Here is a 27637-nt window from a genome sequence, read left to right as displayed (position 1 = left end):
TAAAACCCATCCAAAACCACCCCAGAACCCTAAAACCCCCAAAACGCCCCACAAACCACCCAAAACCACCCCAACCCCACTCCAAAACCCCCTAAAAACCCTAAACCCCCCCGAAAACTCCCCCCTAAAAACCCCTAAAACCCCACCCAAAACCCCTAAAACCCCACCCAAACCACCTACAAACCACTCCAAACCCATCCAAAACCACCCCAAAACCCCTAAAACCCCCCCAAAACCCCTAAAACCCCCCCAAAACCCCTAAAACCACCCCAAAACCCACCCAACCCACCCTAAAACCCCCTAAAAACCCTAAAAGCCCCCCAAACCCCTAAAACTCCCCCAAAACCCCTAAAACCACCCCAAAACCCACCCAACCCACCCTAAAAACCCCTAAAAACCCTAAAAGCCCCCCAAACCCCTAAACTCCCCCAAACCCCCTAAAACCCCCTAAACCCCCTAAAAACCCCTAAAACTCCCCCAAAACCCCCCCAAACCCCCTAAAACCACCCCAAAACCCCCTAAAATTGCACCCAAACTACGCCAAAACCCACCCAACCCCACTCCAAAACCCCCTAAAAACCCTAAAACCCCCCAAAACTCCCCCTAAAAACCCCTAAAACCCCACCCAAACCAAACTCCCCCCAAACCCCTAAACCCCACCCAAACCACCTACAAACCACTCCAAACCCATCCAAAACCACCCCAAAACCGCTAAAACCACCCCAAACCCCACCCAACCCACCCAAAACCCCCCAAAAACCCTAAAACCCCCCCAAACCCCTAAAACCAAACCCCCAACCCCAAAACCCCCTAAAAACCCTAAGCCCCCCCAAAACTCCTAAAACCCCACCCAACCCACCACAAATCCCCCCAAAACCCACCCAAACCACCTACAAACCACCCCAAACCCATCCAAAACCACCCCAAAACCCCTAAAACCCCCCCAAACCCCTAAAACTACCCCCAAAACGCCTAAAACCACCCCCAAAACCCACCCAACCCCACTCCAAAACCCCCTAAAAACCCTAAACCCCCCCAAAACCCCCCAAACCACCCCAAAACCACCCCAACCCCACTCCAAAACCCCCTAAAAACCCTAAACCCCCCCCAAAACTCCCCCTAAAAACCCCTAAAACCCCACCCAAACCCCTAAAACCCCACTCAAACCACCTACAAACCACTCCAAACCCATCCAAAACCACCCCAAACACCCTAAAACCACCCCAAACCCCACCCAACCCACCCTAAAACCCCCTAAAAACCCTAAAACCCCACTCCAAACCCCTAAAACTCCCCCAAAACCCCTAAAACCACCCCAAAACCCCTAAAACTACCCCCAAACCCCCTAAAACCACCCCAAAACCCCCTAAAATTGCACCCAAACCACGCCAAAACCCACCCAACCCCACTCCAAAACCCCCTAAAAACCCTAAACCCCCCCCAAAACTCCCCCCTAAAAACCCCTAAAACCCCCCAAACCCCTAAAACCCCACCCAAACCACCTACAAACCACTCCAAACCCATCCAAAACCACCCCAAAACCCCCCCAAAACCCCTAAAACCACCCCAAAACCCCTAAAACCCCCCCCAAACCCCTAAAACCCCACTCAAACCACCTACAAACCACTCCAAACCCATCCAAAACCACCCCAAAACCCCTAAAACCACCCCAAAACCCACCCAACCCACCCTAAAACCCCCTAAAAACCCTAAAAGCCCCCCAAACCCCTAAAACTCCCCCAAAACCCCCTAAAACCACCCCAAAACCCACCCAACCCACCCTAAAACCCCCTAAAATTGCCCCCAAACCACCCCAAAACCCACCCCACCCCACTCCCAAAACCCCCTAAAAACCCTAAACCCCCCCAAAACTCCCCCCTAAAAACCCCTAAAACCCCCCAAACCCCTAAAACCCCACCCAAACCACCTACAAACCACTCCAAACCCATCCAAAACCACCCCAAAACCCCCCCAAAACCCCTAAAACCACCCCAAAACCCCTAAAACCCCCCCCAAACCCCTAAAACCCCACTCAAACCACCTACAAACCACTCCAAACCCATCCAAAACCACCCCAAAACCCCTAAAACCACCCCAAAACCCACCCAAACCACCCTAAAACCCCCTAAAAACCCTAAAACCCCCCAAACCCCTAAAACTACCCCCAAACCCCCTAAAACCACCCCAAAACCCACCCAACCCCACTCCAAAACCCCCTAAAAACCCTAAACCCCCCCAAAACCCCCCCAAACCACCCCAAAACCACCCCAACCCCACTCCAAAACCCCCTAAAAACCCTAAACCCCCCCAAAACTCCCCCCTAAAAACCCCTAAAACCCCCCCCAAACCCCTAAAACCCCACTCAAACCACCTACAAACCACCCCAAACCCATCCAAAACCACCCCAAAACCCCCCAAAACCCCTAAAACTACCCCCAAAACGCCTAAAACCACCCCAAAACCCACCCAACCCCACTCCAAAACCCCCTAAAAACCCTAAACCCCCCCAAAACCCCCCCCAAACCACCCCAAAACCACCCCAACCCCACTCCAAAACCCCCTAAAAACCCTAAACCCCCCCCAAAACTCCCCCCTAAAAACCCCTAAAACCCCACTCAAACCACCTACAAACCACTCCAAACCCATCCAAAACCACCCCAAAACCCCTAAAACCACCCCAAAACCCACCCAAACCACCCTAAAACCCCCTAAAAACCCTAAAACCCCCCCAAACCCCTAAAACTCCCCCAAAACCCCTAAAACCACCCCAAAACCTCTAAAACTACCCCCAACCCCCCTAAAACCACCCCAAAACCCACCCAACCCCACTCCAAAACCCCCTAAAAACCCTAAAACCCCCCCAAAACTCCTAAAACCCCCCAACCCACCACAAATCCCCCCAAAACCCACCCAAACCACCTACAAACCACCCCAAACCCATCCAAAACCACCCCAAAACCACCCCAAAACCCCTAAACCCACCCCAAAACCCCCAAAGCCCCTAAACCCCCCAAACCCGCAGAGCACCAACGAGTCGGTGCTGACGGTGGAGTTCAACCCCCGCGACAGCAGCAGCATCATCAGCAGCGGCAAATCGCACGTCTACTTCTGGACCTGGAGCGGCAGCGCCCTGACCAAGAAGCAGGGGGTTTTTGGGGTGAGCTGCCGGGGTTTTGGGGTGACTTCGGGGCTGGGGGGTGTTTTTTGGGGTGGTTGAGCCCCGCCTTGGCGGCCCCACAGAAGTACAAGAAGCCCAAGTTCATCCAATGCTTCATCTTCGACGCGGCCGGCGCGGTGCTGACCGGGGACTCGGAGGGGAACATCCTGACCTGGACCAGGACGCCGGGCAAGGGGGGGAAAGGTGGGATTTGGGGGGAATTTGGGGGATTTGGGGGATTTGGGGGGTTTGGGGTGGAGTTTGGGGGGCTTTGGGGTGGGATTTGGGGAGATTTGGGGAGTGGGTTTTGGGAGGGAACATCCTGACCTGGAGCAGGATGCCGGGCAAGGGGGGAAAAGGTGGGATTTGGGGGGATTTGGGGGAATTTGGGGGGTTTGGGGTGGAGTTTGGGAGGTTTGGGGTGGGATTTGGGGGGATTTGGGGAAATTTGGGGGATTTGGGGGGTTTGGGGTGGAGTTTGGGGGGTTTGGGGTGGGATTTGGGGAGATTTGGGGAGTGGGTTTTGGGAGGGAATACCCTGAGCTGGAGCAGGACGCCGGGCAAGGGGGGAAAAGGTGGGATTTGGGGGGGTTTAGGGGGGTTTGGGGGGATTTGGGGGATTTGGGGGGTTTGGGGTGGAGTTTGGGAGGTTTGGGGTGGGATTTGGGGAGTGGGTTTTAAGGGGGAACATCCTGACCTGGACCAGGACGCCGGGCAAGGGGGGGAAAGGTGGGATTTGGGGGGAATTTGGGGGGAATTTGGGGGATTTGGGGGGTTTGGGGTGGAGTTTGGGGGATTTGGGGTTGAGTTTGGGGGGTTTGAGCAGGTTTAGGGTGGTTTTAAGGCAGTTTGAGGGGGTTTTGGGGAGATTTGGGGAGTGGGTTTTGGGAGGGAACATCCTGAGCTGGAGCAGGATGCTGGGAAAGGGAGGGAAAGGTGGGATTTGGGGGGATTTGGGGGGAATTTGGGGGAAATTTGGGGGAAATTTGGGGGATTTGGGGGGGTTTGGGGGGATTTGGGGGATTTGGGGGGATCTGGGGTGGAGTTTGGGGGGTTTGAGCAGGTTTAGGGTGGTTTTAAGGCAGTTTGAGGGGGTTTTGGGGAGATTTGGGGAGTGGGTTTTGGGAGGGAACATCCTGAGCTGGACCAGGACGCCGGGCAAGGGGGGAAAAGGTGGGATTTGGGGGGAATTTGGGGGGATTTGGGGGGAATTTGGGGGATTTGGGGGTTTGGGGTGGGATTTGGGGGATTTGGGTGGAGTTTGGGGGGTTTGAGCAGGTTTAGGGTGGTTTTAAGGCAGTTTGAGGGGGTTTTGGGGAGATTTGGGGAGTGGGTTTTAAGGGGGAACATCCTGAGCTGGAGCAGGATGCTGGGAAAGGGAGGGAAAGGTGGGATTTGGGGGGGTTTGGGGGGATTTGGGGGAAATTTGGGGGATTTGGGGGATTTGGGGGGTTTGGGGTGGGATTTGGGGGATTTGGGGTTGAGTTTGGGGGGTTTGAGCAGGTTTAGGGTGGTTTTAAGGCAGTTTGAGGGGGTTTTGGGGAGATTTGGGGAGTGGGTTTTAAGGGGGAACATCCTGAGCTGGAGCAGGACGCCGGGGAAGGGGGGGAAAGGTGGGATTTGGGGGGGTTTGGGGGGAATTTGGGGGGATTTGGGGGGAATTTGGGGGATTTGGGGGATTTGGGGTGGGATTTGGGGAGTGGGTTTTGGGAGGGAATACCCTGAGCTGGAGCAGGACGCCGGGCAAGGGGGGAAAAGGTGGGATTTGGGGGGATTTGGGGGGATTTGGGGGGAATTTGGGGGGTTTGGGGTGGGATTTGGGAGGTTTGGGGTGGGATTTGGGGGGATTTGGGGGATTTGGGGGGGTTGGGGTGGAGTTTGGGGGGTTTGGGGTGGGATTTGGGGTGGAGTTTGGGGGGTTTGAGCAGGTTTAGGGTGGTTTTAAGGCAGTTTGAGGGGGTTTTGGGGAGATTTGGGGAGTGGGTTTTAAGGGGGAACATCCTGACCTGGACCAGGACGCTGGGCAAGGGGGGGAAAGGTGGGATTTGGGGGGATTTGGGGGGAATTTGGGGGATTTGGGGGGTTTGGGGTGGAGTTTGGGAGGTTTGGGGTGGGATTTGGGGGGATTTGGGGGGAATTTGGGGGATTTGGGGGGTTTGGGGTGGAGTTTGGGAGGTTTGAGTGGGTTTAGACTGGGTTTGGGGTGGTTTTAAGGGAGTTTGGGGTGGGTTTTGGGGTGGGTTTTAGGGGATGATTTTGTGGGGTGTTCTGGGGGTGGATTTGGGGTGAGTTTTAGGGGCTGTGTTTGGGCTGGGTTTGAGCTGGTTTTGGGCTCTTTCTGGCGCTGTTTTGGGGTGGGTTTGGGGTGGATTTGGGGGATGATTTTGTGCAGGCTTTGGGCTCTTTCTGGGGCTGTTTTTGGGGTGGATTTGGGGTGAGTTTGGGGTGGATTTGGGGGATGATTTTGCGCTGGTTTTGGGCTCTTTCTGGGGCTCTTTTTGGGGTGGATTTGGGGGATGATTTTGTGCAGGCTTTGGGCTCTTTCTGGGGCTGTTTTTGGGGTGGATTTGGGGTGAGTTTGGGGTGGTTTTGGGGGATGATTTTGTGCAGGCTTTGGGCTCTTTCTGGCGCTGTTTTTGGGGTGGATTTGGGGTGAGTCTGGGGTGGATTTGGGGGATGATTTTGTGCTGGTTTTTGGGCTTTCTGGCACTGTTTTGGGGTGGATTTGGGGTGGTTTTGGGGGATGATTTTGTGCAGGCTTTGGGCTCTTTCTGGCGCTGTTTTTGGGGTGGTTTTGGGGTGGATTTGGGGCTGACCCGGCCCCGCAGAGACGTACCAGATCGGGCTGCAGACGCGGGCCCACGAGGGCAGCGTGTTCGCGCTGTGCCGCCGCCGCGACGGGACCGTGCTCAGCGGGGGTGGCAAGGACCGCAGGGTGCTCAGCTGGAGCCCCACGCTCCAGCTGCTGCACGAGGTCGAGGTGGGAGACCCCAAAACCCGCCCTGGGTACCCCAAAAATCTCCCTGGACACCCCAAAACCCGCCCTGGGTACCCCAAAAATCTCCCTGAACACCCCAAAACCCATCCTGGGTACCCCAAAAATCTCCCTCAGTGCACTAAAACCTTCCCTCGATAGCCAAAAACGTTCCTGGGTACCCCAAAAATCTCCCTGGACACCCCAAAACCCACCCTGGGTACCCCAAAAATTTCCCTGGACACCCCAAAACCTGCCCTGGGTACCCCAAAACTCTGGGTGTCCCAAAACCCACCCTGGGTACCCCAAAAATCTCCCTGAACACCCCAAAACCCACCCTGGGTACCCCAAAAATCTCCCTGGACACCCCAAAACCCATCCTGGGTACCCCAAAAATCTCCCTGGACACCCCAAAACCCACCCTGGGTACCCCAAAAATCTCCCTGAACACCCCAAAACCCACCCTGGGTACCCCAAAAATCTCCCTGGACACCCCAAAACCCATCCTGGGTACCCCAAAAATCTCCCTGAACACCCCAAAACCCGCCCTGGGTACCCCAAAAATCTCCCTTAGTGCGCTAAAACCTTCCCTCGATAGCCAAAAATGTTCCCGGGTACCCCAAAAATCTCCCTGGACACCCCAAAACCTGCCCTGGGTACCCCAAAACTCTGGGTGTCCCAAAACCCACCCTGGGTACCCCAAAAATCTCCCTGGGCACCCCAAAACCCACCCTGGGTACCCCAAAAATCTCCCTGGACACCCCAAAACCCACCCTGGGTACCCCAAAAATCTCCCTGGGCACCCCAAAACCCACCCTGGGTACCCCAAAAATCTCCCTGGACACCCCAAAACCCACCCTGGGTACCCCAAAAATCTCCCTGGACACCCCAAAACCCATCCTGGGTACCCCAAAAAACTCTGGGTGTCCCAAAACCCACCCTGGGTATCCCAAATCCTGCCAGGGTATCCCCCAAAACCTTCCCTGGATCCTGGATTCCGAAGGGCTGCGGGGTGGGGGGGATTTGGGGGGGATTTTGGGGGGTTTTTTTGGGGTCCCCGAGCTCCCCGAGCCCTTCAGGAGGTTCTAATGGGGTTTTTTTGGGGTCCCCGAGCTCCCCGAGCCCTTCAGGAGGTGCTGACGGGGGGCTTTGGGGTTTTTTTGGGGTCCCCCAGCTCCCCGAGAGCTTCGGGGCCGTGCGGACGATCGCGGAGGGTCCCGGCGAGGAGCTGCTGGTCGGGACCACCCGGAACGCGCTGCTGCAGGGCACGCTGGGCTCCGGCTTCACCCCCATCGTGCAGGTGGGCACTGGGGGGGCATTGGGGGGGCATTGGGGGGGCATTGGGGGTGGGCATTGGGGGGGTGGGCATTGGGGGGCATTGGGGGGGCATTGGGGGTGGGCATTGGGGGGGCATTGGGGTGGGCATTGGGGGGGGCTTTGGGGGGGGCTTTGGGGGGGGCATTGGGGGTGGGCATTGGGGGTGGGCATTGGGGGGGGCTTTGGGGGGGCATTGGGGGGGGTTTGGGGTGGGCATTGGGGGGGCATTGGGGTGGGCATTGGGGGGGGCTTTGGGGGGGGCATTGGGGGGGGCATTGGGGGTGGGCATTGGGGGGGGCTTTGGGGTGGGCATTGGGGGGGCTTTGGGGGGGCATTGGGGGGGGCTTTGGGGGGGCTTTGGGGGTGGGCATTGGGGGGGGCTTTGGGGGGGCATTGGGGGGGGCATTGGGGGGGGCATTGGGGGGGCATTGGGGGGGGTTTGGGGTGGGCATTGGGGGGGCATTGGGGGTGGGCATTGGGGGGGCTTTGGGGGGGCATTGGGGGTGGGCATTGGGGTGGGCATTGGGGTGGGCATTGGGGGGGCATTGGGGGGGCATTGGGGGGGCTTTGGGTGGGCATTGGGGGGGCATTGGGGGGGCATTGGGGGGGGCTTTGGGGGTGGGCATTGGGGGGGGCATTGGGGGGCATTGGGGGGGCATTGGGGGGGGCATTGGGGGGGGCATTGGGGGGCATTGGGGGGGCATTGGGGGTGGGCATTGGGGGTGGGCATTGGGGGGACATTGGGGGGGCATTGGGGGTGGGCATTGGGGGGGCATTGGGGGTGGGCATTGGGGGGACATTGGGGGGGCATTGGGGGTGGGCATTGGGGGGGCATTGGGGGTGGGCATTGGGGGGGCATTGGGGGGGCATTGGGGGGGGCATTGGGGGGGCTTTGGGGTGGGCATTGGGGGTGGGCATTGGGGGGGCATTGGGGGGAGCATTGGGGGGAGCATTGGGGGGGGCATTGGGGGGGCTTTGGGGGGGGCATTGGGGGGGGCATTGGGGGGGCTTTGGGGGGGGCATTGGGGGGCATTGGGGGTGGGCATTGGGGGGGGCATTGGGGGGGCATTGGGGGGGGTTTTGGGGTGGGCATTGGGGGGGCATTGGGGGGGCATTGGGGGGGCATTGGGGGGAGCATTGGGGGGGGCATTGGGGGGGCTTTGGGGGGGGCATTGGGGGGCATTGGGGGTGGGCATTGGGGGGGGCATTGGGGGGGCTTTGGGGGGGGTTTGGGGGGGGCATTGGGGGGGCATTGGGGGTGGGCATTGGGGGGGCTTTGGGGGTGGGCATTGGGGGGGCATTGGGGGGGGCATTGGGGGGGCTTTGGGGGGGGTTTGGGGGGGGCATTGGGGGGGCATTGGGGGGGCATTGGGGGTGGGCATTGGGGGGGCATTGGGGGGGGCATTGGGGGGGCATTGGGGGGGGTTTGGGGGGGGCATTGGGGGTGGGCATTGGGGGGGTGGGCATTGGGGGGGGCATTGGGGGGGCATTGGGGGGGCATTGGGGGGGGCTTTGGGGGTGGGCACTGGGGGGGTGGGCATTGGGGGGGGCATTGGGGGGGCATTGGGGGGGCATTGGGGGGGGCATTGGGGGTGGGCATTGGGGGGGTGGGCATTGGGGGGGGCATTGGGGGGGCATTGGGGGGGCATTGGGGGGGGCTTTGGGGGTGGGCACTGGGGGGGCTTTGGGGGTGGGCATTGGGGGGGCATTGGGGGGGCATTGGGGGGGGCATTGGGGGGGCATTGGGGGGGCTTTGGGGGGGGTTTGGGGGGGGCATTGGGGGGGCATTGGGGGTGGGCATTGGGGGGGCTTTGGGGGGGGTTTGGGGGGGGCATTGGGGGGGCATTGGGGGGGCATTGGGGGGGCTTTGGGGGGGGTTTGGGGGGGGTTTGGGGGGGGCATTGGGGGGGCATTGGGGGGGCATTGGGGGTGGGCATTGGGGGGGCATTGGGGGGGGCATTGGGGGGCGGCATTGGGGGGGCATTGGGGGGGCATTGGGGGGGGTTTGGGGTGGGCATTGGGGGTGGGCATTGGGGGGGGCATTGGGGGGGCATTGGGGGGGGCATTGGGGGGGCTTTGGGGGGGGTTTGGGGGGGGCATTGGGGGGGCATTGGGGGGGCATTGGGGGTGGGCATTGGGGGGGCATTGGGGGGGGCATTGGGGTGGGCATTGGGGGGCGGCATTGGGGGGGCATTGGGGGGGCATTGGGGGGGGTTTGGGGTGGGCATTGGGGGTGGGCATTGGGGGGCATTGGGGGGGGTTTGGGGTGGGCATTGGGGGGGCATTGGGGGGGGCATTGGGGGGGGCATTGGGGGGGGCATTGGGGGTGGGCATTGGGGGTGGGCATTGGGGGGGCATTGGGGGGGCATTGGGGGGGGTTTGGGGTGGGCATTGGGGGTGGGCATTGGGGGTGGGCATTGGGGGGGCATTGGGGGGGCATTGGGGGGGTATTGGGGGGGGTTTGGGGTGGGCATTGGGGGGGCATTGGGGGGGCATTGGGGGGGGCATTGGGGGGGGCATTGGGGGTGGGCATTGGGGGGGCATTGGGGGGGCATTGGGGGGGCATTGGGGGGGCTTTGGGGGGGCATTGGGGGGGCATTGGGGGGGGCTTTGGGGGGGCATTGGGGGGGCATTGGGGGGGCTTTGGGGGGGGCTTTGGGGGGGGCTTTGGGGGGGCATTGGGGGGGCATTGGGGGGGCGTGGGGTGGGCATTGGGGGGGCATTGGGGGGGCTTTGGGGGTGGGCATTGGGGGGGGCATTGGGGGGGCATTGGGGGGGGCTTTGGGGGTGGGCATTGGGGGGGCATTGGGGGGGCATTGGGGGGGGCATTGGGGGTGGGCATTGGGGGGGGCATTGGGGGGACATTGGGGGGGCATTGGGGGGGCTTTGGGGGGGCATTGGGGGGCATTGGGGGGGCATTGGGGGGGCTTTGGGGGGGCATTGGGGGTGGGCATTGGGGGGGCATTGGGGGTGGGCATTGGGGGGGCTTTGGGTGGGCATTGGGGGTGGGCATTGGGGGGGCATTGGGGGGGGCATTGGGGGTGGGCATTGGGGGGGGCATTGGGGGTGGGCATTGGGGGTGGGCATTGGGGGGGCATTGGGGGGGCTTTGGGGGTGGGCATGGGGGGGGCATGGGGGGGGCATTGGGGGGGGCATTGGGGGGGGCTTTGGGGGGGGCATTGGGGGGGCATTGGGGGTGGGCATTGGGGGGGCATTGGGGGTGGGCATTGGGGGTGGGCATTGGGGGGGGCATGGGGGGGGCATTGGGGGGGGCATTGGGGGGGGCTTTGGGGGGGGCATTGGGGGTGGGCATTGGGGGGGCATTGGGGGGGCATTGGGGGGGCATTGGGGGGGGGTGGGCATTGGGGGTGTCCTGGGATGGACACGGGGTGCTGACCCCCCCACTCCCCCCCCAGGGTCACACGGACGAGGTTTGGGGTCTGGCCACGCACCCCAACTGCTGCCGCTTCCTGACGTGCGGCCACGACCGCCAGCTCTGCCTGTGGGACGGGCGGGAGCACGCGCTGGCCTGGAGCCTGGCGCTCGAGGTGGGCCGGGACCCCCCGATTTGGGGCTGGGGGCACCCAGGGGGGGTCAGGGGGGGTGGTGTGGGGGGGTTGGGGGCTGTAATGGGGGTACAGAACGGACTGGGGAGGAGCAGGAGCGCGCCCCGGCTGGAGCCTGGTGCTGGGGGTGGGCGGGGACCCCCACATTTGGGGAGGGGGGTGTCTGGGGAGGGGTCAGGAGCGCGGGTTGGAGCGGTTTGGGGGGGCTGGGGGGGCTCCGGGAGCGGGAGCCCCGAATTGGGGCTGGGGGCGCCGAGCCAGGGTTGGTGTCCAGGGCGGGCCTTGGGGGTACCCCCGGCTCTGGGGGGGGGGCGGGGGGGTGTCCCAGGGTCCCTTGTCCCCCTCTGTGACCCCCCCTGACCCCCCAGGACACCGGGCTGTGCGCTGACTTCCACCCCGGGGGACACGTGGTGGCCGTGGGGCTCCTGACGGGGCGGTGAGGGCCGGGGGGCAGGGGGGGGCACAGGGGGATGGGGGCACAGGGATGGGGGGCACAGGGATGGGGGGCACAGGGATGGGGGCACAGGGATGGGGGCACAGGGATGGGGGGCACGGGGATGGGGGCACAGGGATGGGGGCACAGGGATGGGGGGCACAGGGATGGGGGGCACAGGGATGGGGGCACAGGGATGGGGGGCACAGGGATGGGGGGCACAGGGATGGGGGCACAGGGATGGGGGCACAGGGATGGGGGGCACGGGGATGGGGGCACAGGGATGGGGGCACAGGGATGGGGGGCACAGGGATGGGGGGCACGGGGGGATGGGGGCACAGGGATGGGGGCACAGGGATGGGGGGCACAGGGATGGGGGCACAGGGATGGGGGGCACAGGGATGGGGGGCACAGGGATGGGGGGCACGGGGATGGGGGCACAGGGGGCACAGGGATGGGGGCACGGGGATGGGGGGCACAGGGATGGGGGCACAGGGATGGGGGGCACAGGGATGGGGGGCACGGGGATGGGGGGCACGGGGATGGGGGCACAGGGATGGGGGGCACGGGGATGGGGGGCACGGGGATGGGGGCACGGGGATGGGGGCACGGGGATGGGGCACAGGGATGGGGGGCACAGGGATGGGGGCACGGGGGGATGGGGGGCACGGGGATGGGGGGCACGGGGGGATGGGGGGCACAGGGATGGGGGCACGGGGATGGGGGGCACAGGGATGGGGGCACGGGGATGGGGGCACGGGGATGGGGGCACGGGGATGGGGGGCACAGGGATGGGGGCACGGGGATGGGGGGCACGGGGATGGGGGGCACAGGGATGGGGGCACAGGGATGGGGGGCACAGGGGGATGGGGGGCACAGGGATGGGGGCACAGGGATGGGGGGCACAGGGATGGGGGCACAGGGATGGGGGCACAGGGGGATGGGGGGCACAGGGGGATGGGGGGCACGGGGATGGGGGCACAGGGATGGGGGCACAGGGGGATGGGGGGCACAGGGATGGGGGCACGGGGGGATGGGGGGCACAGGGATGGGGGGCACGGGGATGGGGGCACGGGGATGGGGGGCACGGGGATGGGGGCACGGGGGGATGGGGCAGAGTGCCCATGGTCCCCCTGCCCCCCGGTGCCCCCGCCCCGCAGGTGGCTGGTGCTGGACACGGGCACGCGGCAGCTCCTGGCCGGGGGCTCGGATGGCAACGAGCAGCTCTCGGTGGTGCGGTTCTCCCCGGGTGAGCCCCGGACCCCGACCGGACCCTGAAATGTCCCTGAACTGACCCCAAAATGTCCCCAAAATGCCCCTGAACTGATCCCAAAATGTCCCCAAAATGTCCCCGACCTGACCCTGACCTGACCCCAAACTGTTCCCAAACTGACCCTGGCCTGACCCTGAACTGACCCCGACCTGCCCCTGACCCTCTCCCTGTCCCCACCTCATGGGGAGCCCCCCGAGCCCCCCAATATGTGGGACCCCCCCCAATCCCCCCGTGTGACCCCCCCAATATGTGGGACCCCCCCCAATTGCAGACGGGACCTTCCTGGCCATCGGCTCCCACGACAACTTCATCTACATCTACAGCGTGGCCGAGGGCGGCCGCAAGTTCAGCCGCTTCGGCCGCTGCACGGTGAGAGCGCCGGCCTTGGGGGGCTCCGGGGGGGCTCCGGGGGGGCTCCGGGGGTCCCCGCCCCCCTCAGACCCCCGGTAAGCTCCCCTTGCCCCCAGGGCCACTCGAGCTTCATCACCCACCTGGACTGGTCCAAGGACGGCCGCTTCATCATGTCCAACTCGGGCGACTACGAGATCCTCTACTGTGAGGCTGGAGGGGGGGCTGGGGGGGCTTCTCCTGGGTCTGATGGGACCACTTGACCCTGCCAGGACCTTCCTGACCCTGCCAGGACCCTCCTGGTCCTGATGGGACCCCCAGAGCTGACCCTGACCCTGCCAAGAACCCTGCCAGAAACCCCCTGACCCTGCCAGGACCCTCCTGACCCTTCCAGGACCCTCCTGGTCCTGATGGGACCCCCAGAGCTCACCCTGACCCTGCCAGGACCCCACTGGGGCCCCCTGGATTTTAAAGCGGGGAGGTGGGGGAGTGTCCAATTTTCCCTCCCATCCCCAGATTTTCAGGGGGGTTTCACAGCCCCCTCCCCAAATTCCGGGGTGAAGCTCTCACCCCGCTCCCCCCCCCCCAAACTCCGGGGGTCTCCCCTCCCCCTCCCCAAATTCCGGGGGTCTCCCCTCCCCAAATTCCGGGGGTCTCCCCTCCCCCTCCCCAAATTCCGGGGGTCTCCCCTCCCCAAATTCCGGGGGTCTCCCCTCCCCCTCCCCAAATTCCGGGGGTCTCCCCTCCCCACCCCCAGGGGACGTCGCCGGGGGCTGCAAACTGCTCCGGAACCGCTTCGAGAGCCGCGACCGCGAGTGGGCCTCCTACACCTGCGTGCTGGGCTTCCACGTCTTCGGTGGGTCTGGGGGCTCCGTGCCGGGGGGGCACGGGCATTTTGGGGTGCTCCCCCCACGCCACGAGCCCCCCTCCCCAAATCCCCGCAGGGGTCTGGCCCGACGGCTCCGACGGCACCGACATCAACTCGCTGTGCCGCTCGCACCACGAGCGCGTCGTGGCCGTGGCCGACGACTTCTGCAAGGTTCACCTGTTCCAGTACCCCTGCGCCCGGCCCAAGGTGGGCGGGGGGCTCCGGGGGGGGCTTGGGGGGTTCCAGGGGGGGCTCTGGAGGGCTCTGAGGGGCTCCGGGGGGTGCGGCAGGGGGCTTGGGGGGCTCTGGGGGGGGACTTGGGGGGGCTCCGGTGAGGTTCCGGGGGGCTCCGGGGGGTGTGGCAGGGGGCTGGGGGGGCTCTGAGGGGCACGGGGGGGGGCTCGGGGGGGGCACCGAGGGGGCTTGGGAGGCTCTGGGGGGCTCCGAGGGGCCTGGGGAGGCTCCGGGGAGGGCTTGGGGGGTCCAGGGGGCTCCGAGGGGACTCTGGGGGGCTCTGGGGGGTGCCGGGGGTGAGGAAAGGGGGGGTTATGGGGGTCCCGCACCCCAATTTCGGCCATCGGGAGGGTCCCGGTTGTGCAAAGTTTGGCGGGTCTGGGGTCTCTGTGGGTGGGGGGGAGGGGCTGGGGGTCGTGGGGGGTGGGGAGGGGGTCAGATCCTCAGGAGGGGGGGTCGGGGGGGTCCCAGATGCCAGTTTGGGGGGCCCAGGGGGGTCAGGGGGGTCCGGACCCCAATTTGGGGGGGTGAGGGGGGTCCAGACTCACAGGGGGGTTATTTTGGGGGGGGTGAGGGGGGTCCAGACCCCAATTTGGGGGGCTCAGGGGGGTCCGGACCCCAATTTGGGGGGGCCCAGGGGGGGTCCAGACTCACAGGGGGGGTATTTTGGGGGGGGTCAGGGGGGTCCAGACCCCAATTTGGGGGGGCCCAGGGGGGTCCAGACCCCAATCCGGGGGGGTCAGTGCTGGTCCCCTCCCCCCCCGGTTGGGTATTTTGGGGTGGGGGGGAGGGTCCCAACCCCCCCAATTTGGGGTGGGAGCGGCTGTGTGTGTGTGAGGGAGACACCACGTGACCCCTCACGTGTGCCCCTCACGTGTGCCCCTCACGTGCCCCCCTCACGTGTGACCCCTCACGTGTGACCCCTCACGTGCGCCCCTCACGTGTGACCCCCTCACGTGCCCCCCTCACGTGTGACCCCCACGTGTCGTTCCCCCCCTCAGGCGCCCAGTCACGTGTACGGCGGGCACGGCAGCCACGTGACCAACGTGCGCTTCACGCACGACGACGGGCACCTGGTGTCGCTGGGCGGCAAGGACACCAGCGTGTTCCAGTGGCGAGTGCTGCCCGGCGACCCCGAGCCGCGCTGAGCCCCGCCGCGCTTCCTCCTCCTCGCTGCTTCCTCTTCCCTTTTCCCCTTCCTGGGACCAAAGAGCGGGAGGGTGTGTGGGTGTGAAGGGGAGGGGGGGGGGGGTTGGTTGAAGCCTCCCCGCCCCTCATGCCCCCCGCCCCCCCCGCGTTTTCGCGCTGCACTGTGAGAGGCGTCAATAAAGCCTTGGGGTCAGGGCTGGGGCCCCGCCGCTTGCTCGCGCCGGAGATCGCCGCCACTTCCCGGAAGCGCCGCGGGTTCTTCCTCCTCCGCCCTCGAGGCCTTTCCGGTGCTGGCGGAACTCGCCGAGCGCCTTCCGGAAAGAGACGAGGCCCAGCGGAGGAGTGGCGGAAAGAGCCGAGGTTAAGCCGAGGCTTCCCCGAAGCCGGGCCGAAAAGTGACGAGGCCGCTCCGGAAGCGCCCGAGGCGGAGCCGAGCTCGTGCCGGGGGTGTCCGAGCAGCTCCGGAAGTGCCCGAGCTATTCCGGAGGAGCCCGAACCCTCTCCGGAGGTGCCCGAGAGGCCGTGCCGGAGGTTCCCGAACTTTTCCGGGAGCGCCCGAAGCTGCTCCGGAGGTGCCCGAAGGGCTCCGAACCGGCCGTGCCGGCGCGGAGGCGGCGGGAGCGGCGATGAAGCGCGGCCGGGGCCGGGCCCGGGGGTAGCGCGGCCGAGCGAGCGGCCATGGCGGCCAACATGTACCGCGTCGGCGGTGAGCGGGCCGGGGGCCGCGGGGCGCCGGGCCGGGGCCGGGAGGGACGGCAGGAAGGGTCCGGGGGGGGCCCTGAGGGGATTTGGGGGGTCCCGGAACGCGGGGCTGTCTGTGAGGGGATTTGGGGGTTCCGTGAGGCGCGGGGAGGCCCGTGAGGGGATTTGGGGGCGGGGGGGGGTCTGTGAGGAGAGGGGGGTCCCGGAAAGGGGAAGGCGTGAGGGGAGTGGGGGTCCCACAACAAAAACGGGGGGTCTGGGAGGGGAGGGGAGTCCCGGAAAGGGGGGGGGGGGTGTCGTGAGGGGGTTTGAGGGTCCCGAATTCGTGTGAGGGAATTTAGGAGGTTTCAGAAAGGAGAGGGGGGATCCTGTGGGAGGTTTGGGGGTCCCGCGAGGGGATTTGGGGGGTTCCGGAAAGGAGGAGGTCGCGTGAGGGATTGAGGGGGTCCCGTGAGGGGCTCTGGGGGTCTGTGAGAGGAAGGGGGGGGGTCCCAAAAAGAGGGAGGGGTCCCGTGAGGGGATTTTGGGGGGTCTCGTGGGGAGGGGTTGGGGGGGTCCTATGGGGGAATTTGGGGGGTTCGTGAGGGGTTTAGGGGGGGGGTCTGTGAGAGGACGGGGGGGTTTCGTGAGGGGATTTGGGGGTTCATGGGGAGGGACCCCAATTCCTGAGGCCTGGAGGTGGGAGACCCCCCCCCCAAAATCTAAAGGGAAAAGTGGGGGGGGGGGCTCTTGGATGAGACGGAGAATGGGGAGCCCAGGAGGGGGAACCCCGACATTTTGGGGGGGGTCTATAATGGGAGGGGGCTTGGGGGTCCCCATGTCTGCGAGGGGAAGGGGGGGCTGGGGGTGCGTCTGTGAGGGGGGGGACCCCCAAATTTTTGCGGGAGGAGGAAGATGGGCGAGAAAAGGGGTTTTGAGGGGGGGTTCCCCTCATGGCCCCCCCGTTTTTCCTCCTCCCCCCTTCCCAGACTACGTCTACTTCGAGAACTCCTCCAGCAACCCCTACCTGGTGCGGCGCATCGAGGAGCTCAACAAGGTGAGCCCCCCGCCCCACCTTGCTCCCCTTTCCTTGGGGGGATGTCCCCAAGCCTGGGGGGGCTCCCCTTGACCCCCTGTGCCCCCCCAAAACCCCCCCAGACGGCCAATGGCAACGTGGAGGCCAAGGTGGTTTGTCTGTTCCGGCGGCGCGACATCTCCAGCAGCCTCAACAGCCTGGCCGACAGCAACGCCCGTGAGCGGGGGGTTTTTTGGGGGATTTCGGGAGGTTTTGGGGGCTTTTGGAGGGGGTGGGGGCAGCTTTAACAGCCAGGCCGACAGCAATGCCTGTGAGTGAAGGTTTTGGGGGGACTTTGGGAGGTTTTGGGGGGTCTTAGAGAGGATGGGGGCAGCCTTTAAACCCAGGCTGACAGCAATGCCCGTGAGCGGAGAGTTTGGGGGGATTTTGGGGGGTTTTGGAGGGGGTGGGGGGTAGATCCTCCCTTTGTGTTGCTGCTGGTTTGGGGGGGTCAGGGTTTTGGGGGGGGTCCCCTCCCAAAGGAGTGCCCCCAGTTCAAGGGGGAGTGGAGCTGCTCTGGTCATCCCCACCACCCTTGGGGTGATTTTTGGGGGGGGGGGGGGGCTTTGTTCATTTTTGGGGGTCACAGCTGCACCTCGGTGTGGGGGGGAAGGACTGGACCCCCTCCCTCAAACTGGGGGGGCTCTGCCCTTCCTGGAGGGATCCCCACCCAGCCTCCCACGCCCCCTCCTCCTCCCTGGAGCTGCTGCCAAAACACCGGGGGGGGGGTTGGGAGAACAATGGCCCTCCCAGCTGGATTTTGGGGGGGTGGGGGGACACCCCCCGTGTGACCCCCCCCTCCCCACGGCCCCTCCAGGCGAGTTCGAGGAGGAGTCGAAGCAGCCACCGATGACGGAGCAGCAGCGGCACCAGCTCAAGCACCGGGAGCTGTTCCTGTCCCGCCAGTTCGAGTCGCTCCCGGCCACCCACATCCGGTATGGGGGGGCAAAAAGGGGGCTGGGGGGGCAAAAAGGGGGCTGGGGGGGGGCACCCCGTGCCTGGGGAGGGGGCTCGGGGTGAGCTCTCCCCGCGGTTTCCTGCGCAGGGGGAAATGCAGCGTGACGCTGCTCAACGAGACCGACATCCTGGGGCAGTACCTGGAGAAGGAGGTGAGCTCTGTGTGCCCCCAAAAACGGGGCTGGGGGGGGTTTTGGGGGGGGTTTTGGGGGTCTCCCCACCCCGTTGAGCCCTCCCCCCCCATCGATGTGCCCCCTCCCCACAGGATTGTTTCTTCTACTCGCTGGTGTTCGACCCCGTGCAAAAAACGCTGCTGGCGGACCAGGGCGAGATCAGGGTGGGCTGCAAGTACCAGGCCGAGATCCCCGAGCGCCTGGCTGAAGGTTTGGGGGGTTCTGGGGGGGCTCTGGGGGGTGCAGGATTGATTTGGGGAGGGGAGAGGGGGGTCACCCTGAGAGCCCCTCCCCCAGGTGAGTCGGACAACCGGAACCAGCAGAAGATGGAGATGAAGGTGTGGGACCCCGACAACCCCCTGACCGACCGGCAGATCGACCAGTTCCTGGTGGTGGCTCGGTGAGGGGGGGAACTGGGAGAGCTGGGAGGGGCTTGGGGGGATGGAGGGGACCCCGCTGACCCCCCCTGTGTCCCCCCCAGGGCCGTGGGGACGTTTGCCCGGGCGCTGGACTGCAGCAGCTCCATCCGCCAGCCCAGCCTGCACATGAGCGCGGCCGCGGCCTCGCGCGACATCACCCTGGTGAGAGGGGCCCCCGGGGCACCCCAAAACTGCTCAGAGACCCCCGGGGCACCCCAAAACCGCTCAGAGACCCCCATTTCACACTGGGACACCCCAGAACTGCTCAGAGACCCCCCCTGGGGCACCCCGGAACTGCTCAGAGCCCCCCCCGGGGCACCCCAGAACTGCTCAGAGCCCCCCCGGCACCCCAGAACTGCTCAGAGCCCCCCCGGCACCCCAGAACTGCTCAGAGACCCCCATTTCACACTGGGACACCCCAAAACTGCTCAGAGAGCCCCTGGGAACCCCAGAACTGCTCAGAGCCCCCCATTTCTGACTGGGACACCCTAGAATTTCTCAGAGCCCCCCGTTTCACACTGGCACACCCCAAAAGCACCCGAGGTTCTCCCAGCTCCCATGGGACACCCCAGTATCTCCTTAGGGCCACTTGGGACTGCTCATAAGTCAGCCCAGTTCTCTCCTGGGGTACCCCAAATCCTCCCTGGAGCCCCCAGATCTTCCTCAAACCCCCTTGAGACACTCCAGGACTCCTTTAGAGCCTCTGTTTGAGCCCTCCCAGTGCTCCCAGTACGCCCCATTGCCCCCAGTTCCACGCCATGGACACGCTGCAGAGGAATGGCTACGACCTGGGGGGGCTGTGGGACCCCCAAACCCCCCCCAACCTCCCTGTTTGAGCCCCCCCCAGTGCTCCCCAGTGCCTCCCAGTACCCCCAGTACACCCCATTGCCCCCAGTTCCATACCATGGCCACACTGCAGAGGAACAGCTACGACCTGGGGGGGCTGTGGGACCCCCAAACCCCCCCAAACTCCCTGTTTGAGCCCTCCCAGTGCCTCCCAGTGCTCCCAGTACACCGCAGTGCCCCCATTTCCACGCCATGGACACATTGCAGAGGAACAGCTACGAGCTGGGGGGGCTGTGGGACCCCCAAACCCCCCCCAACCTCCCTGTTTGAGCCCCCCCAGTGCCCCCCAGTGCCTCCCAGTGCTCCCAGTACACCCCATTGCCCCCAGTTCCATGCCATGGCCACACTGCAGAGGAACAGCTACGACCTGGGGGGGCTGTGGGATCCCCAAACCCCCCCAAACTCCCTGTTTGAGCCCCCCCAGTGCTCCCAGTACACCCCATTGCCCCCAGTTCCATGCCATGGCCACACTGCAGAGGAACAGCTACGACCTGGGGGGGCTGTGGGATCCCCAAACCCCCCCAAACTCCCTGTTTGAGCCCTCCCAGTGCCTCCCAGTGCTCCCAGTACACCCCATTGCCCCCAGTTCCACGCCATGGCCACACTGCAGAGGAACAGCTACGAGCTGGGGGGGCTGTGGGACCCCCAAACCCCCCCAAACTCCCTGTTCGAGCCCCCCCAGTGTTCCCAGTACGCCCCATTGCCCCCAGTTCCACGCCATGGACACGCTGCAGAGGAATGGCTACGACCTGGCGCGGGCCATGGCCACGCTGGTGCCGCAGGGGGGGCCGGTGCTGTGCCGGGACGAGATGGAGGAGTGGTCGGCGTCCGAGGCCATGCTCTTCGAGGAGGCCCTGGAGAAGTACGGCAAGGACTTCAACGACATCCGGCAGGACTTCGTGAGTGGGGGAGGGTCCCGAGGGTGGGGGGAGGGGCTCGGGGACCCCCCCGCCCCACGGCGAGCTCAGGGTCCGGTGCCCGCAGCTGCCCTGGAAGTCACTGGCCAGCATCGTCCAGTTCTACTACATGTGGAAAACCACTGACCGCTACATCCAGCAGGTGGGGGGGGTTTGGGGGGTGGTGAGGGGGTTTGGGGGGTGGTAAGGGGGTTTGGGGGGTGGTAAGGGGGTTTGGGGGGCTGAGGTGGGGGTTTGGGGGGTGATAAGGGGGTTTGGGGGGCTGAGGTGGGGGTTTGGGGGGTGATAAGGGGGTTTGGGGGGCTGAGGTGGGGGTTTGGGGGGTGATAAGGGGGTTTGGGGGGCTGAGGTGGGGGTTTGGGGGGCTGATAAGGGGGTTTGGGGGCTGATAAGGGGGTTTGGGGGGCTGAGGTGGGGGTTTGGGGGGTGATAAGGGGGTTTGGGGTGTGAGGTGGGGGTTTGGGGGGCTGATAAGGGGGTTTGGGGGCTGATAAGGGGGTTTGGGGGGTGATAAGGGGGTTTGGGGGCTGAGGTTGGGGTTTGGGGGGTGGTAAGGGGGTTTGGGGTGCTGATAAGGGGGTTTGGGGGGTGGTAAGGGGGGCTGGTGAGGGGGTTTGGGGAGTGATGTGGGGGTTTGAGGGACTGAGATGGGAGTTTTGGGGCTGATAAGGGGGCTGAGATGGGGATTTGGGGGCTGATGTGGAGGTCTGGAGGGCTGAGGTGGGGATTTGGGGGGCTGATTTGGGGGTTTGGGTTCTGATAAGGGGGTTTGGGGGGTGATACGGGGGTCTGGAGGGTTGATAGGGGGTGATGTGGGGGTTTGGGGGGTGATAAGGGGCCTTGGGGGGATGATTTGGGGGCAGTTCTGGGGGTCTCCAGGGGTTCTGGTGGGCTGTGGAGTTTTGGGGCGCTGATTTGGGGGTCCCAGGGGGCTGATTTGGGGGCCTGTGGGGTTTTGGGGGGGGGGCTCAGTGCCCCCCACCCTGCGTGACCCCTTCCCTGCTCGCAGAAGAGGCTGAAGGCGGCCGAGGCCGACAGCAAACTGAAGCAAGTCTACATCCCCACCTAGTGAGTGGGGGGGCTCTGGGGACCCCCTGCCGGGCCTGGGGGGGCACAGGAGACCCCCCAGCGACCCCCCCAAAACCCCGCTGACCCCACCCCCCCCCTCCCCTTTCCCACAGCACCAAACCCAACCCCAACCAGATCATCTCGGTGGGCTCCAAGCCCGGCGTCAACGGGGCCGGCTTCCAGAAGGGGCTGAGCTGCGAGAGCTGCCACAGTCAGTGCGGCCTGGGGGGGCTTGGGGGGGTCCTCAGGGGGTCCTGGGGGGCTCCAGGGCGTTTGGGGGGGGTCCCTGAGGTCTTTGGGGGTCTCTGGGGGTTGGGGGGGGGGCGGTTCCAGAAGGAGCTCCCGGGTGTTTTGGAGCCTCCCAGGATGGGGTTTGGGGGGGGGTGGTCCCTGGGGGTTTGGGGGGGTGGTCCCTGGGTCCTTCCTCAGCATCCCAGTCCTCCCAGTAACGCCCAGTTGTCCTCCCAACAGCGTCCCAGTCCCCCCAGTGGTACGCCTGGGGCCCCCCCAACATGCAGTGCCGCCTCTGCGCCTCGTGCTGGATCTACTGGAAGAAATACGGGGGGCTCAAGACCCCCACCCAGCTGGAGGGGGTGACCCGCAGCGCCTCGGTGAGCCCCCAGTTCCACTTAGGGACCCCCAAAAACCTCCTGGGACACCCCAAATTCCACCTAAGGACATCCCAAAATCCCCCTCCCCACTTGGGGCCTTCCTGTTTCCCCCAGGACAGCCCAAAACCCCCTTAGAGTTTCCTAAAGCCCCTTAAGAGCCCCCAGACTCACCCTAGAGCCCCCCAAAGCCCCTTTAGAACCCCCCAAATCTCCTTTAGAGTCCCCCAACTCCCCCTTGGAGTCCCCCAGCCCCCCCTTGGGGTCTCCTAAACCCCCTTTAGAACCCCTCAAACCCCCCTGGGACCCCCTTTGGAGACCCCCAGCTCCCTTTAGAGCCCCCAAACCCCTCTAAGAGCTCCTGAATTTCCTCTGGGACCCCCCTGACCCCCCCTAATTTCACATGAACCCCACTCCTGGGGTCACCTGTCCCCATACACCAACATGGGGTGTTCTGGGGTGGTTTTTGGTGGGGTTTGGGGGTTTTTTGGGGCTACAGACCCCGCTGGGACCCTCCTGGGACCCCCTGACCCCCTGTAATCCCACAGGAGCCACACTTGTGAGGTCACCTGTCCCCATACACCAACATGGGGTGGTTTTTGGTGGGGTTTGGGGGTGATTTTGGGGGTTAAGCCCCCCTTGGACCCTCCTGACCCCCCATAATCCCACAGGAACCCCACTCCCGAGGTCACCTGTCCCCATACACCAACATGGGGTGGTTTTTGGTTGGATTTGGGGGTTTTTTGGGGCTGTAGACCCTGCTGGGACTCTCCTGACCCCCCATAATCCCACAGGAACCCCACTCCCGGGGTCACCTGTCCCCATACACCAACACGGGGTGTTCTGGGGTGGTTTTTGGTGGGGTTTGGGGGTTTTTTGGGGCTACAGACCCCGCTGGGACCATCCTGGGACCCTCCTGACCCCCTGTAATCCCCCAGGAACCCCACTCCCGGGGTCACCTGTCCCCATACACCAACATGGGGTGGTTTTTGGTTGGATTTGGGGGTTTTTTGGGGCTGTAGACCCCCCTGGGACCCTCCTGACCCCCCATAATCCCACATGAACCCCACTCCTGGGGTCACCTGTCCCCATACACCAACATGGGGTGGTTTTTGGTGGGGTTTGGGGGTTTTTTGGGGCTACAGACCCCGCTGGGACCCTCCTGGGACCCCCTGACCCCCTGTAATCCCACAGGAGCCACACTTGTGAGGTCACCTGTCCCCATACACCAACACAGGGTGGTTTTTGGTGGGGTTTGGGGGTGATTTTGGGGGTTAAGCCCCCCTTGGACCCTCCTGACCCCCCATAATCCCACAGGAACCCCACTCCTGGGGTCACCTGTCCCCATACACCAACACGGGGTGTTCTGGGGTGGTTTTTGGTGGGGTTTGGGGTTTTTTTGGGGCTACAGACCCCGCTGGGACCCTCCTGGGACCCCCTGACCCCCTGTAATCCCACAGGAGCCACACTTGTGAGGTCACCTGTCCCCATACACCAACATGGGGTGGTTTTTGGTGGGGTTTGGGGGTGATTTTGGGGGTTAAGCCCCCCTTGGACCCTCCTGACCCCCCATAATCCCACATGAACCCCACTCCCGGGGTCACCTGTCCCCATACACCAACACGGGGTGTTCTGGGGTGGTTTTTGGTGGGGTTTGGGGTTTTTTTGGGGCTACAGACCCCGCTGGGACCATCCTGGGACCCTCCTGACCCCCTGTAATCCCCCAGGAACCCCACTCCCGGGGTCACCTGTCGCGGCCCGAGGCGCAGTCGCTGTCCCCGTACACGACGAGCGCCAGCCGGGCCAAGCTGCTGGCCAAGAACCGGCAGACGTTCCTGCTGCAGACCACGCGGCTGACGCGGCTCTCGCGCCGCCTGTGCCGGGACGTGCTGCAGCCGCGGCGCGCCGCGCGCCGGCCCTACGCCCCCATCAACGCCAACGCCATCAAGGCCGAGTGTGAGCGGCAAAAATGGGGCAAAAATGGGGGTTTGGGGTGTTTGGGGGGTGTATGGGATCCTGACGCCCCCATCAACGCCAACGCCATCAAGGCCGAGTGTGAGCGGCAAAAATGGGGCAAAAATGGGGGTTTGGGGACAAAAATGGGGAAAAAATGGGGGTTTGGGGGCAAAAATGGGGCAAAAATGGGGGTTTGGGGACAAAAATGGGGGAAAAATGGGGGTTTGGGGGGAAAATGGGGCAAAAATGGGGGTTTGGGGGCAAAAATGGGGAAAAAAGGGGGGTTTGGGGGCAAAAATGGGGCTTTGGGGGGTGTATGGGGTCCTTACACCCCCATCAACGCCAACGCCATCAAGGCCGAGTGCGAGGGGCAAAAATGGGGCAAAAATGGGGGTTTGGGGGCAAAAATGGGGAAAAAATGGGGGTTTGGGGTGTTTGGGGGGTGTATGGGATCCTGACGCCCCCATCAACGCCAACACCATCAAGGCTGAGTGTGAGGGGCAAAAATGGGGCAAAAATGGGGGTTTGGGGGGAAAATGGGGCAAAAATGGGGGTTTGGGGTGTTTGGGGGGTGTATGGGATCCTGACGCCCCCATCAACGCCAACGCCATCAAGGCCGAGTGTGAGGGGCAAAAATGGGGCAAAAATGGGGGTTTGGGGGCAAAAATGGGGAAAAAAGGAGGGTTTGGGGGCAAAAATGGGGCTTTGGGGGGTGTATGGGGTCCTTACACCCCCATCAACGCCAACGCCATCAAGGCCGAGTGTGAGGGGGGCTTGGGGACAAAAATGGGGAAAAATGGGGGTTTGGGGCAAAAATGGGGCAAAAAATGGGGGTTTGGGGGCAAAAATGGGGAAAAAAGGGGGGTTTGGGGTGTTTGGGGGGTGTATGGGGTCCTTACTCTCCCATCAGTGCCATCAAGGCCGAGTGTGAGCGGGGTTTGGGGGAAAATGGGGGTAAAAATGGAGGTTTGGGAGCCTTGAGGGGTGTATGGGGTCCTTACGCCCCCATCAACGCCATCAAGGCCGAGTGTGAGCGGGGTTTGGGGGCAAAAATGGGGCAAAAATGGGGGTTTGGGGGTAAAATGGGGGTTTGGGGGCCATGAGGGGTGTATGGGGTCCTTACTCTCCCAGCAAGGCCGAGTGTGAGCGGGCTTTGGGGGAAAAATGGGGGTTTGGGGGTGTTTGGGGTCGTTACGCTCCCAGCAAGGCTGAGTGTGGGCAAGGTTTGGGGATCTTTGGGGGAAAAATGGGCGTTTGGGGGAAAAATGGGGGTTTGGGGTTGTTTGTGGGGTGTATGGGATCCTTCCACTCCCATCAAGGCCGAGTGTGAGCCGGCTTTGGGGGGAAAAACGGAGATTTTGGGGGGGGTTTGGGGGTGTCTGGGACCCCCTACACCCCCATCAGCCCCATCAAGGCCGACTGGGAGCGGAGTTAGGGGGCAAAAACGGGCTAAAAACGGGGTTTGGGACCCCCGTCCGGGCCGAGCGGGGTGTCAGGACTGGGGGGGGTGGGACCCCCTCTCTGTGCCCATGGGGGGGGGGGGCTCTGAGGCGCTGACCCCCCCCGGCCCCCCCAGGCTCCATCCGGCTGCCCAAGGCCGCCAAGGCCCCGCTGAAGATCCACCCGCTGAGCCGGCTGCCGCTCGCCGCCATCGTCAAGGAGCTGGGTCAGGGGGGGTCCTGGGGGGGCCGGGGGGGTCCTGGGGTGAGGGGGGGGCCTGGGGGGGTCCCTGGGGTGAGGGGGGGGGCTCTGGGGTGGGGGTGGTCCTGGGGTGAGGGGGGGGTTCTGGGGGGGTCCTGGGGTGAGGGGGGGGCTCTGGGGTGAGGGGGGGGTCCCTGGGGTGAGGGGGGGGTCCCTGGGGTGAAGGGGGGGTTCTGGGGGGGGGTCCCTGGCCTGGGGGGGTCCAGGGGATACCGTTGGGGGGCTCCAGGTGGCCATGAGGGGGGTGGGTGCAGGAAGGGGGGTGACCGCACGATGTGGGGCAGTTGTGGGGGGGGTTCAGGGCTGGATTTTGGGAATGGGGGGGCCCTGACCCCCCCTTCTTCCCCCCCCCCCCCCCCCAGCGGCTCAAGCCCCCCTGAAGCCGAAGACCCCCCGAGGCACCAAGACCCCGATCAACAGGAACCAGCTGAGCCAGAGCCGGGGGCTGGCGGGGCTGGGGGGCAAGAGGGGCTACGAGGGGGGGGGCGATGGCCACCGGCCCCCCCGCATGAGGGTACGGGGGGGGGATGGGGAGGGGGCTGTGGGTGATTGACAGGGGGGCTGTGGGAGGGCAAAGGGCAATTTGGGGGGGGATTGATGGGGGTGGGGTGTGAGGTGATTGACAGGAGCTGGGGTGATTGACGGGAGCGTGGCGGTTTGGAGTAGAACCTGATTGGCCAGCAAGGGTTTGTGGGCGGGGACTGAGGTTGATTGACGGGGGGCGTTGTGGGAGGGGGGTTGGGGCGGGGGGGGGTGTTTCGGGGTGACTGACAGCTCGCGGCGGGTTATGATTGGCCGCTTGGGGGGGGCGGGCGCGCGCGCGCGGTGGGCTGTGATTGGCCGGCGGGCGCGCGCGCCGCGCTGTGATTGGCCGGGGGGGCGGGGCCTGACGCTCCCGCGCAGGTCGGGACGGCGGCGCTGCCGTTCTCGGCCAACGGGCGCCCCCTGGCGGCCGCGCTGCGCCCCGCGCCCCCCCCCGGCACCAAACGGCAGAAACTGAACCCGGCGGACGCCCCCAACCCCGTGGTGTTCGTGGCCACCAAGGACACCCGGTACGGGCGGCCCGGGGGGATCTGGGGGGGTCCCGAACCTGGGGGTGTTCGTGGCCACCAAGGACACCCGGTACGGGCGGGCCGGGGGGGTCCCGATGGGGTCTGGGGAGGGTTGAGGGGTCGCCGGGGGCGTCCCGAACCCGGTGGTGTTGGCAGCCACCAGGAACGCCCAGTATGGGATGAATTTGGGGGGGCCCCGGGGTAGGGAACCCACAGGAACCGGGGGGGGGGGGGGGTCTGAGGGGTTTTTGGGGCTCCGTGGGTGACCCCCCCCCTCTGTTCCCTCCTCGCCAGGGCGCTGCGGAAGGCGCTGACGCACCTGGAGCTCCGTCGGGCCGCCCGGCGCCCCAACCTCCCCCTCAAGGTGAAGCCGGGGCTGCCCCTGCGCCCGGGGGGGGCCCTGGCGCCCCCCGCCCCCCCCCACCCCGCCAGCACCTCGGAGCCCATCGTGCTCGAGGACTGACCCCGAGCCCCCCCCGAGCCCCCCCGGCCCGGCCCCTTTTGTATTTTTTTTATTTCCATAGAAAAACTCGCGGGGGGGGTTGGGGGGGGGGGCTCCGGTGCCCCCTCCCCCGCTGTCCTTTCTCCCCCCCTCCCCCCCCCAAACCCCCCCCGCGGGCCCCTTTTGTACGTGGAGCGACGCCCCCGGTTTTGTATCTCGGGCTGTCCCGGTTCTGTAGCGACAGGAAATAAACGCGATGAGTTTTTCTTCAGCGGGACCCAAAAAACGGCGGCGGCGGCGGCGGGGGCGGGGGGCGGAACCCGGGGATACCGGCGGGCACCGGGCGGAACGTTTGTTTCGGGGGGTGGGGGGTGGGGGGGGAGGCGTGAGGGATGGACCGCGCGTGGGGGAGCGAGAGGCGAA

General features: G+C 65.0%; 2 protein-coding genes across 3 annotated transcripts; both read left to right on the top strand.

Moving 5' to 3' along the window:
* Positions 1-3013: 3013 nt before the first annotated feature.
* Positions 3014-15454, top strand: EML3 (EMAP like 3; the record flags this gene model as incomplete). The annotated part of the gene is made up of 12 exons (XM_082300241.1): positions 3014-3157; positions 3241-3361; positions 5986-6137; positions 7306-7431; positions 10865-10996; positions 11383-11450; positions 12608-12696; positions 12992-13089; positions 13188-13275; positions 13826-13924; positions 14013-14143; positions 15172-15454. Coding segments are annotated over 12 exons (1395 nt in total), but the record flags the coding sequence as incomplete, so codon positions are not given.
* A 361-nt stretch (positions 15455-15815) lies between these two features.
* MTA2 (metastasis associated 1 family member 2) lies at positions 15816-27485 on the top strand. Of its 2 annotated transcripts, none has more exons than XM_082300425.1 (18): positions 15816-16025; positions 16990-17057; positions 17159-17252; positions 17893-18010; positions 18121-18184; positions 18298-18415; positions 18503-18605; positions 18687-18786; positions 20181-20369; positions 20455-20529; positions 21397-21455; positions 21569-21666; positions 21927-22066; positions 23791-24019; positions 25596-25685; positions 26083-26234; positions 26624-26842; positions 27067-27485. In XM_082300425.1, the coding sequence occupies exons 1-18, from the start codon at positions 15998-16000 to the stop codon at positions 27463-27465; spliced, it is 2343 nt and encodes a 780-aa protein (XP_082156551.1). In that variant the 5' UTR covers positions 15816-15997; the 3' UTR covers positions 27466-27485. The 2 variants fall into 2 exon arrangements, with proteins under 2 accessions (XP_082156551.1, XP_082156552.1); XM_082300426.1 differs by having other exon boundaries at positions 15818-16025; positions 26624-26772; positions 27067-27359.
* Positions 27486-27637: the final 152 nt, after the last annotated feature.

This window comes from Coloeus monedula (genome assembly GCF_965178545.1).
Source record: "Coloeus monedula genome assembly, chromosome: 39".
In the NCBI taxonomy this organism is placed as follows: Eukaryota; Metazoa; Chordata; class Aves; order Passeriformes; family Corvidae; genus Coloeus; species Coloeus monedula.
This window is presented reverse-complemented; position numbering and strand designations above follow the sequence as displayed.